Source organism: Macaca fascicularis, chromosome 9 (genome assembly GCF_037993035.2).
Source record: "Macaca fascicularis isolate 582-1 chromosome 9, T2T-MFA8v1.1".
In the NCBI taxonomy this organism is placed as follows: domain Eukaryota; kingdom Metazoa; phylum Chordata; class Mammalia; order Primates; family Cercopithecidae; genus Macaca; species Macaca fascicularis.
Genome location: NC_088383.1, coordinates 109,776,438 through 109,787,651, shown reverse-complemented (window position 1 = coordinate 109,787,651; position 11,214 = coordinate 109,776,438). Strand labels below are relative to the sequence as shown.

Below are 11,214 nucleotides of genomic sequence, written 5' to 3'. Positions count from 1 at the left end.
CATGCTCTGGATCAATTTTAAAGGTAGAATTGTCTGGTTTTGCTGATGAATCAAATGTGGGATGCAAAAGACAGGAGGAGTCAGGGAAGATATGGGTTTGGGACTTGAGTGACGGTAGAATGGAGCTATACTTTACTGAGATGAGGAGGACTAGGGAAGGCCCTTAGGGCCTCCTTTGGGCTTTTCTTTTCATGGTTAATGGCCTCTTTCTTTCCATACTTCCTAGTTTCCCCACCCCCGACCCCCCCCAGAGAGGAGGATTGATTGGTTCAGCATAGATTTGTGTTCCAGTCCAATTCTGTACCAGTAACAGAGTCGCTGGTACAAATACATTGTCTACATACGCAGGAAGTGACTGTGGGTAGGGCAGCTTCCTTAGAGGAGCTGTGTGTGTGACAGGTACCATTTTGGCATGACCACGACAGTGTTCTGATTACCTTTGTAGCTTCATCTCCTGCCAACTCCCTCCATCCCCACCCCTCCCCCAGCACTTGATACTCCAGCCACATTGTATCTAGCGTATTTTCATGACTTCCTGTCTTTGCTCCTACTCTTCCCTCAACCCAGGACACTTCTGTTCATCTGTTTCTAACTGTCATACTTGGTGTGCCTCAGCCGGGAACTCTGTAGGGGTGGGATGGGGACAGAGCCAGCAGAGTCAACATGACTTCTGGAGAAAACGAACTGAAGCAGGAGAACAGGCCCTTTTTGTGTCTGGGGTGGGTGAGTGGGGCTGCAACTGGCCAAGGATGATAGATCATGTTTTGGGGCCCTCAGGCCCCAAATCAGCACTCTAGGAGGGACACCGCATGAAGCCTCTGGGCAGAGGTGCTTACTGTAAACAGTGGAATGTTTGCTGTCCAATTCAGTCTGAGAGAGACCAGAAATAGAACAGAAGAGGTTCCAGTGAGACCCACATGAGGCCATGGCTCCCAAATCGATGGATTGGGCAGGGCAAGGCTCCCTGTCTGGGGTGGACCTGGAAGAAAAGCCAGGCACTGGGGGTCTGGTACCTGCTATATATGATGAGGGCAGTGTTCACTGGGCTGCCCTGGCCCAAGCCAGTGCCCTGGCAACTTCCAGAAATGTACTCGCTGGGCACTAGGCAATAGTCAGGAGTTCTGCCATGCTGGGTTTTCATGGGTTATGACCAGGATCTCCAAGGGTGCACATCTTCCAGGGAGTGCAAGATAATCCATTTGGGTATGAGAACATCAGAACTTCTATTTTTACATATTCCAATCTCGTTCTTTTAATATTTTACCTTTTACAAGATTCATGATATGTTAGTCCAATAATATATTTATGAAATCTGTAAATCAGTAAATATACTTATATTGGAGTACACATTCAGAATTCTTTTGGCTGAGAGGGTGTATGACCAAAGAAGTTTGAAGGCCACTCTTCTAGGAGGCTGGTGGTCAAGAGAGCCAATACCAAGCAGGGCGAAGGGTGCAACTGCCATTTGCTGAGATGAAGAATAGCGGGGAGACACAGGTGCAGAGGGAGGGGGAAGGGAATGGACTTGATTGAGGGTTTGCTGATTTGTAGAGGGTCCTGCACATCCCCCAGAAGTGCCATGATGTGGGTGAACCTGGGCAGATTGGCTTGAAAGAAAGGTCTCTGGGATTCTCATGGGAAGGAGGTGTCTAGGAGACACTGTCCCAAACCAAAGGGGAAGGTCACTTCTTAGTCTGCCCCAACGTCCTGCTTGCATCCCTGGCAGCTCAGAGATTCAAGAGCCTTTCAAGTGGGAGGAAGCTGCGATAGAAGCTGAGCTGGGAAGGAGTCCCAGGGGCACAGAAGGAAAGTTTCCAGGTGGAAGCTGGGCCCTTTGTGTTGGCAAGAGTGTGGGAGGGCCAGAGCTGGGAAGCTGTTGAAGGGATGGAAAGGAGACCCTCCCAAGTATCTCTGATGCAGCAGAACAATCCTGGACAGTCACCACATCCCCCAACCCCTGCAACACCTCCCAAACAGAGAACAGAGAGGTGGAGACATACAGATCTTTCACTGGGCACCTGGACACAAGAACAGCAAGGATGGCTAAAATAAAACAATTCTCCTACTACCACACCCCCAGACCCAACCAGGGACATATAGACGAACACATAGATGAACAGAAAGCCGTACCTATGCAGGAAGCCGCCGACCGCCCCGCGACAGACATAGGCGTCTGCGTGCTCTCTCGGGGACACACCCAGACCACAGCACAAGGCGCACCAATTTCAGCCGCTTCTTGCTGGGGCCCGGGGCTCCGCAAGACACTGGAGGCGCATGAAGACCCATGAACCAGCTCCCGGGGCCTCTGCGGGGCATTCTTCGGGCCCAGAAGTAAACGCAGAGCGAGGAAATTTGCGGCAAGCCTGTGCGGTCTTCGCATCTCATTGCAGACTCCAGGGATAAAATTGCTGCTGCGCCCACGCGCAACTGCACTGGATGGGGAACGGAGGGAGGAGATAGGACAGACGACCACCCCTCCACCCACGTGGAGAGGGCCTCAGACGTAGGGTTCTGAGAGCCAGCACCCTAAATCTGGATGCAGGTGTACTGATAGGACCACAGAGTTGGCCTAGTATAGGCGCCTAACTGGGAGTTATTCTGAAGTTTCGGAGAGTAAGAACTTCCTGTCCCAGGGCCAGGGTGCACGGGGGAGGGTGGCTACTAAAGGGCAGGCTTGCCTCGGCCTCCACCGTGGTTCAGCTGCCGCCAAGGAGGTCTCCGCAAAGGAGTTGGAGGTCGCAGTGGGAGTGTAGTTGGGAGGATCATTGAAGGGACTTTTGGGGATCCACCAATGGAGGGGAGGCCCATCTCAGAGACAGGGAGAGACAAACTTGGAGCCATGGGGAGTGACATACAAAATTTTATTCTTTATTATTATTATTATTATTTATTTCTTATGTGCACAAAAGAAAAAGAATGAAAACGAACCAACGCGCTGAAAGTGGCCGGGGAGACCAGAACCGTCCGGGGAACTTTTAGCAGGTTAGGCCTGGGCCTGGGTCCGGGGCCTCTGCCCGGCCAGCCCCACAGGACTGGGATGAGTCGGACCTTGGACCTCGGCGCCCTCGCCGCCCCGTTCGGGCCACTGGGGCCTGGCTGGGCGCCGGGTTCCCTTAAACGATTCTCTTCTCTTTTTCCTTTTCAAATAAAAAAGGCTCGAAGGGGAGAGAGATCTGGGCGAGGACTCCAAGCCTTTTCGGATTTGTTCAAGGATTTTTATTTATTTATTTTCACTTTTATTGACTTTGTTTCTGTTATTTCGAGTCGTCACGATCCACGGGTGAGGAGACATGCAGGGCGCATCGCCACTACCGAAAGAGCAACTACGGGGTGGGGCGGGGCGGGGCGGGGCGGCCCGGCCTTCGGCCGCACGGGGCGCGCGGGGCACGGCCGCGAGGGGGCGAGCCCGGGGGCTGGAGCTGCCACTTCGGATCTAGCCTGCGGAGACAGGGCGGCCGGGCCAGGGCTGGGAAGAGAGGCCGAGGAAGGAACAGAGACAGACAGACGAGAGCGACAGAGACGGAGAGAGACAGAGACAGAGCGAGAGAGAAGCGGAGAGGAGAGAGGGGCAGAGGGAGAGAAGGGCAGGGAGGAAAAAGCGAAAACACGGAATTACAGAGAAAGAGCCAACAAAACAGGCCAGAGGAGTCCACAGGACCATGTTCGTCATTTTGCATAGAGATTTCTTTTCTTTCGTAATTTTTTTGTAACATAAAAAATGCCCCCCTCCCGCAGGACGTGCTGTGCTTTAATGGGCGTGTAGCTGTGTTCCCCCCTCCCCCCCAGCGAGCGGCGACTCTCACAGCACAGACAGCGGGGCGTATCTACAGGCAGGGCCGGCGGGCGACAGGGACTCTATGGGGCTGGGCGGGGCAGGGCGGAGGGGGAGGGGTTATGTACACCGGGGTTCGCCTTCACACAACACACACCATCTTTCCACAAAGCAGCAGCCTGGTGGCCTTTTGTGTTGTTTTGTTCCTTTTTGCAAAGACCATCATATTAAATAAATGTAGACTTTTTGTGGTTCTGTTCAGTTCCTGCCGGAGGAGGAGGCTGGGAGGGGGTGGGAGGAGTGGAGTGGGCAGCCCCTCACTTCCACCCCGCAGCAGCTCAGACGCCAGCTCAGAACCGGTTCTTACCACCGGCAGATTGAGAGTCTGTGTCGGGGAAGGGGGAATCAAGTAACTGCTGGAGGAAGATCCCAGTCCGCAGCCTATGGAAACTGGTCCTGCGGCGGTCCCGGAAGAGCATCCGATGGGGCTGCGAGTCAGGGAGGAGGATGCAGGGCGTCGAGGACGGGCGAAGGACGGGCAGGAGGGGAAACTGGGAGGCCAGCAGGTGGAAGAGACGCTGAGGTAGGGGCAAGGCAGGGCTGAGAGCCGGGTCTCGCAGCAGGAGGTGCCGGGCCCTGGGGAACTAGGCAGTCCAGGCGGAGCAGTGAAGAGCCGAGAGCCCAGCTCGGTCGGTGCGGGCTGCTGGACCCCTCGCTCCTTGGGTCTCAACCTTGGAAAGACCTGACGACCCCAAAGCCCGTTCCTAGAGCGGGACCCCCACTCCCTCATTCCACCTTCTGCGGCAGGGCACACCCGGAAGGCGAGGGCAGTCCGGCTGGCACTGGGGGTAAAGAATTTTCCCCAAGGATTCGGCAGCGAGCTCTTCCTACTTCAGTAGAAAGTCGTTTTGTTCTTAATCTCCTTGGCCCAGCCCCTCCAGCGAAGCCTCCCGGCGCCCGAGCGTCCGAAGCGGGTGCCTGGGGCTGGGCCGCGCTGCGGTCCGCGCTGATTGTGTGTCACAGAAACTTACGGCGCGCGCCGGCTGGTCGCGCCCGAGTCCGGCCGGGTGGCTGGCGGGCTTCGGGGCTGGCTCGGTCGAGGCCGGGGCGAGCTGGGCCGAGTCCGCTTAGCGGCGCCGCGCAGTCCAGGCAGGCGGGGAGGGGCGGCGGGCGGGGTTGGGGGCGGTGAGCCCGGGCCTGAGGGTCCCGCCCGCGGCTTCACCCGTCCTGGCCGGCCTTCGAGGGGGTGATGTGAAGGGTTGCGGGTGTCCTGGGATGGGGTGAGGCTGGGGCGGTGGCCGGGAGGCATCGCGTCGGGTCGGTCCTCCCTCCCTCCGGGGTGGGGTCAGACGGGGACGATGTGGAGGCCGAAGCTGTCGGCCTGAAGCTTGATGTGGTCCCCGCGGTAACTAGTGGCGGTCATAGGCAGCGGCAGCAGCGGCAGGGGCGGAGCCCCGGGGGGCGGCACTATAATAATAAGGGGAACCTGGAAGTTAACACAGGAGAAGAATGGGCTGGGTGAGAGGACAAACAGGAGAACAAAAAAGGAAAGAAAAGCAAAGAAAAGACCTCCCCTGGCTGGGGTCCAGCGGGATCCGGACTGGGAGACCTTGGCTGGGCGGTGGAGCCAGTTGCCCTGGAGAATAGTTGCGTTCACGGGGCTTGAGAGGGACCCGATCCGGGGAAGCCCGGCTGCGCACCCTCCAGGGGATCCGAGGGCGAGGGCGGCGCAGAGCCTCGAGCGACCAGGGAGGGTACGGGAGGGCAGGAGGTGCGGGCGTCCTCACGGGGTCCCCGGGCCTCAGTACTGCACTAGCAAACCTGTCCCCCTGGCCCGGCCGAGCCCCCAGAGATCGGGTCGCCGGGAGTGGGACCGTGCCCAGAAGCCGCGCGGCCGCGCTGAGCCGCCGGCCAGCCAGGTGGCGTACTCACTTAGTAAGGCGGGGTTGCTGAATCTCCAAGCCTCGTTGTAGGCCGTGTACTGGGGGTGGCTGTACGGGTTGCCGGAGAACTCGCTCCCTGCGGGAGGGTCGGGGAGTGGGGATCAGACGCGTGCACGCCGGGGCGGACCCCACGAGTCCGGCCGGTGGCTTCTCCGCCCGCTCCTCCCTCCGGGTCTCAGGCGCAGGTGTCGCGGGCAGGGTAATAGCCTGGCGAGTGGGCCGGGCGGAGGTGGGGCGATCACCGCGTCCGCGTGGGGAGAGCCCGGGGAGGCGGGAAGCACCGACGCGCTCGCACACCCACGGGTGGACCCTGTGGGCCAGTGCCCGCCCCGGGCTTCCCAGCGGAGGTGCTCGCGGCCACCCACGAAGGGTTTGTACTGGGGCGCGTGCACCCTGTCGCGCCGGGGGCCAGGGCTTTATAGAGGCCACTCCAGTTCTAGGAGGCATGGCCCCCAATGGGCGGAAATGGGGGTGGGGGACGGTGGCGAAGAAAGGCCTTCGGGACACTTTCTCCCAGAAAGTCCTAAGAATGGCATCAATGCGCGGTGCCAACGCAAGAGGTGGGGGCTCTGTTGGGAGACACCGCCCTCCCGCTTTTCCCTCTAGAGGTTGGTTGCTTGGGCTACGCGGCAGGGGATGGAGGCGGCAGGAAGCAGGTGAACTGCCCGCTGGTCCGCGAGCGGTGAGCAGAGGGCCCGTGGGTTGGGAGCCGTCGGAAGCTGCCTCCCTCCCTCTGCGGGAGAAAGGCCAGGCCTCCAGGTTTCCCCCTCGCCCTTTCTCCTGTGTGATGACCCCAGACTGTTTACAGTGATCCCTAACCGCGGGTTAAGTAGAGGAGAAGGGGCCCCTCTCTGAGAGGGAGCTGGGGTGGGGGTGGGGGATGCAGCCACTGGAAAGCCTGTTTATTGACGAGGAGGGAAAGCATGCGTGCAGCAGGATAATGAGCTTCTGAGCTCAACTGTGACCAAGAGGAACTGAGCTATCTCCTTCCCCATCGCTAATGAAACAAGTGTAATTTCCTCATCAGCACTAGATTCTGTTTAACGACTCCCCCCTCACCACCACGAGCTCTCTGCGGCTCCCTCTTCCCCACCTCCCTGCAGACTCCCTGCCCCCACTTCCCCACTCTTCCCTCACCCCCACCTCTTTAAAACCTCCTCCAACCCCCACCTGCTCACTGCTGGGAGCTTCTGCCTAAAATCTCCTTGCCCCCCAATAAGGCTTCTACTTCCCTTCCCCTAAATCTGGGCAGGAATCCCTTTACCCACACCTCTAACTCCCTTCAGCCCCTAGTCTATAAGACCCAGCAGCAATCTCCCTCTTTGCCACTGTCCCACCCCAAGCTCTGCTTACCCATGATTATCCCTAAATGTCCCTGGATGGATGGGGCCAACCACTCTCTTCTATCCTCCCCCTTCCCCATACCAATGAGAGTTGAACTTCAGGGAAAGGCCATATAGAGGGCGGCCAGAGGGACTGAGTTGCTGGCTGAGTGAGTCTAACCCTTCTTAAGACAAGAGTGTTTTGGTGTTTGTGTGCATAGGAACTTCAGCTCTCTTTGGCTTCAAGCCCCTGCTCCCAATCTGGGGATTGGGGATGGGTATAGTACAACCTCCAGCTGCAGTCACCAGACGTTAAATAGAGCCTCTGCCTCTCTGATCCAAACAACCCAAACCCAACTCCTCTGATCAGGGATGGGTCAGAGCCCCAGGGGAGCAATGGAAGGCTGGGTGCCTCTGAAGAGGTATAGGGGTGTTCTAGCCTGTCTCGCTGCAGTGAGTCTCCCTGGTTCCTGCCGCAGCCTGATCTCCATTCCTCTTAGGGACTAGCTCCCTCCTGCCTCTGGGTTGGCGTTGGTTCTCAACATTGGTCTTCCCTTGTGTCTTGGTGTGGACCAGGGTGGCTTTGTCTGAGTGACTGACATGCCCCTGGAAATGGTTCTTGGCTCCAAGTTTCCATGGAAACCAGGGCAGGCTCTTCCAAGCAGTGTCAGCTGGCTGGGGTGGGCTGGGCACTGAGGGTGGAGCTGAGGCTGAGTGCTCCTCGGGCACAGACTTGGGTGGGTGGGCGCTGTGGAGGGGCCATGACATACAGTGGGTTGCACACAAGGGGGCACTTCTGCAAGCTTCCTCCCGGGCTTGCTCATGAGGGAGGATGAGGGACCAACTGCAGCCTCTAGGGAGAGAGAGGGACAGAATAGCAGTGGTTTGCAGGGAGGGGACGTTGGGTCTCCCCCCACCCCAGCCTCAGACTACAGACCATTCAGCAGCTCACCCACAATTTAGTTCCCCCCACCTAGATTAGGCAGCTGCAGCATTGTCACCTACCAGGCACCATTCCTGCCAGGGTGGAGGTGGGGTAGCTTCCCTGGCCAGTGGGGGGCACGTGAGGGGGGTAACCAGGCAGAGTGGTGCTCGCCATGTCACGACCTGGAAAAACACAAAGGGGAAGGAGTGAGGCCTGGAAGAAAGGGGCCTGTCTCTACTCACACCAGGGTACTGCATGGAGAGGAAACTCTTGGAGAGGAAAGAGCTCTGTGCAGACGTGCGGGGGTACGTGTGCCGTTCTGCACCTGAATGCGCAAGTCTGAGTGTGCCTTTGCATGTGTCTAAGCTAAATATCTATGATCAGTTGTATGTATGCATCTCTGTTGTGTATAGCTCTTTGTGTCTCTGTGCATTTGTGTGTGTGTGTGTGTGTGTGTGTGTATTTGCCTTTGCCTGTGTCTCTGTGCATTCCAAACCCAGATGGAGATGGGAGGGAGATGACCTGGTTTTACTCCTCCTTCTCAGCAAGATATTCAGCTGTGGTCTCTCCAGTAGCCAAAGGGACCTCTATCATCTTGCTTATCTTTCCTCTCTCTAATACCCCATCTTTCCTTCAGGCTTGGAGGACACCCCACCATCACCCCTACAGGGAGTGATGGCTATTCCTTGTCCTCTCCAAGTGGAGCTGCAGGTGCTGGGCCTGGCAGGTGTGGAGAGCAGGGGGCCAGCCAGTGAGCTATTTTGCTGTTAGTGTTTATGGCATTTACATGATAGAAAACCACCCTGAAGTGAATCAGGAGCTTTGAGCCAACAGTGCAAGTGGACCAGATAAAGTTCCAATGAGCAAAATCTGCTCCCCCACCAGCTGCTGGACTTCTGTCCCTGGAGGGCTCTCCAGCTAGAGCCTGGAGGGTGGGAGACAAAGCGAGTCAAGATGAGAGTGCTACCCCTGGTCCACAGACATGTCCTCTGGGACACAGCTGCACATGACTGGGCTCCCTTCCTTGCCTGCACCCTCCATTGCTATGAAGGGGTCACCACCTCCCTTTGCAATTTAGCATTTTCTGATCTTTAATAATAATTTGCTTTCTCCCCTCTGCTATAATCCCTTCATCCTCTCCTGGACCTCCTGGAACCCCCTTAACCCCTCCAGTTCCCCTTATCCTCCTCACTAGCCAATGCCACTCTACCACTCTAATGCCTCTGTCCATCCTTGGGAAGGCAAGGCATGGCTGCAGAAAGTCACAAAACTATGCATATCCGGGCCCATTCACTTTCTTTTCGTCAGCTGGACCATAGTCATTAGTCTCCCAGTGGCTATTCCAAAGCATCTCTCTCTCTTTGCTACACTCCCTTTGAAGAGGGCCTCACCTCCCTGCATTCCAGAGATGTATGAGTTTCCTCACCCCTTCCTTGACACATCTGAGTGATCCATCCTTCCCTAGCTATACAGAGCTACAGCTCAGGTTTTTGCATTTCTAGCACCCTGCTGAACATTTTCCTTAGCTGTCCCTCTGTCACCTCAAACCTAACTGGAATAAAAACAGATTCATCTTCCCTCCGTCGGTTCTTATGATCTTGAAGATCATAAGACCAAAAACTTTGGAGTCCTTCTTGACATAGCCTTCTTCCTCTCATTCTAGATGAAGTTAGTCACCAAGTATTGTCAATTCTCCTTGGCAATGTCTGTTACATCTGCTCTATTTCCATTTCTTCCACTACCTTCATAGCTCAGCTTTTAAGCACCTTCTTTTGGCCACACAGTATTTTTGCTTGCATTCCCTGCCTCCACATTCTTCCCCTCCTGTCTATCCTAAATGTGGCTGCTTGGCTAGTCCTCATGAAACATTGCTTTCATCACACCATTTCTCTTGTAAAAACCGTCGCTGATTCCCCGTAGTCTATAGTTTGAAATGAAACTCTGTGGCTTTTAAAGCTGCTAAGGTACTCTCTCCACCCCACTTAAGATTCTCACCCCTCCTGGTTTAGTTTGACTGTTTTTATTGGCTTGTGTGATGTGAACCTCCTACGCTTTTGCCATGACCTTTTCTTCTTCCTTGTCGTTTTCCTCTCCTTCCCCCCGAAGTCTTAAAATCCCTACCATTCTACCCACCGAGGAAATTTCTCTCTTCTAAACTTCCACAGCATCTGTGCTGCATGGTTTACCATGCCATTATATATCATAATGCATCAGCCCCGATATCATAGCTTGCTTCTTCAAACAGATCATAAGCAACCTGAGGGCAGGACCCTGTCTTCTGCTTTATCCTGCATAGTTGAGAACATGGTAGATGCTCAATAAACACTTGTTGATTAATCCTCCATCAATCTATTGCACTTAACAGCCAATTCCTGATGGGTTATAATTTTTTTGTTGTTTCATATATATTGGTCTCCTTAAAGAAGTAAAGGCTGGGATAAAATGTAAATATTAGAATATGCTTTTTCTTTAAAAAACAATTTAAACAATAGATTATGATTTTTATAAGCTGATGAGAGGTTTACAGTGAGGGACTCATATATTATGACTTTATCATGCAATGGAATGATTTTCCTCTATACCTGTCTAATATAGCCAATATCTTACATTTCCTAAAACTCGAGAACAAGCAGAGTAGAACTGCCAAACACGAGATCAGTTTTGACTCCTAGAGAGACAGAAGAAAGGATTTGTGTTTGCCTTGATGTGGGTTTTCTTTTATTGACTTCTGTTGTCAATGAAAGCTACACTCCTCCTGACTGTCTCTTAGTGGAGTGGACCTGAAGTAGACAATGACAGCAATATCAAAATCAATTCCTAGAGAGATTAATAATATGGCACTTATTGGTCAAAAAAGGCCCAGGACAGGATCGAGTTAGGGAAGATGCAGGGGTTTTGAAGCTAAACAGATAAAGAAACCTAATTCCTCCTTCCCTGTCATCATAAAGTCTGCAAAGCAGCCAGGAAAAGGGGTGTACCTCTTTCTTAATAAATAGGAATTTAAATGCATCTTAATTCCGGTTTTCAGTTGCATGATTCCCACAACCTATCACCATGAATTCCTTATAATCTAAGGTTTTGTCACAAAATCTCCTACCTCATTTCAGGAGGAAGGAAGAAAGGCTGGATGACTAGAAAGATGTTTCCAGCTAACCTGGATGCAGTCTTATCGGAAAGTTTTATTTCCACTGGCTTTCTCTCTTGCAAAATGGCAACTTCCCTCAGGTAGGAACTTTCGCATGCTGAAAGTCA

The 11,214-nt window shown here is 54.5% G+C and overlaps 1 protein-coding gene across 21 annotated transcripts in view; it reads right to left on the bottom strand.

Moving 5' to 3' along the window:
* Positions 1–3,193: 3,193 nt before the first annotated feature.
* PAX2 (paired box 2) overlaps positions 3,194–11,214 on the bottom strand; it is a 93,781-nt gene continuing 85,760 nt past the window's right edge. For 7 of the 21 annotated variants that reach the window (XM_015456582.4, XM_015456584.4, XM_074000795.1 and 4 more), the window contains 3 exons: positions 8,043–8,144; positions 5,705–5,791; positions 3,194–5,239 (listed from right to left, as the gene is read on the bottom strand). In XM_015456582.4, the coding sequence (XP_015312068.2) occupies positions 5,118–5,239; positions 5,705–5,791; positions 8,043–8,144 (311 nt within the window). In that variant the 3' untranslated portion in view covers positions 3,194–5,117. Of the gene's footprint in view, positions 5,259–5,704; positions 5,792–7,807; positions 7,891–8,042; positions 8,145–11,214 lie in introns of all 21 variants that reach the window. The other 14 variants (XM_045361388.3, XM_074000798.1, XM_074000799.1 and 11 more) reach the window with 5 other exon arrangements.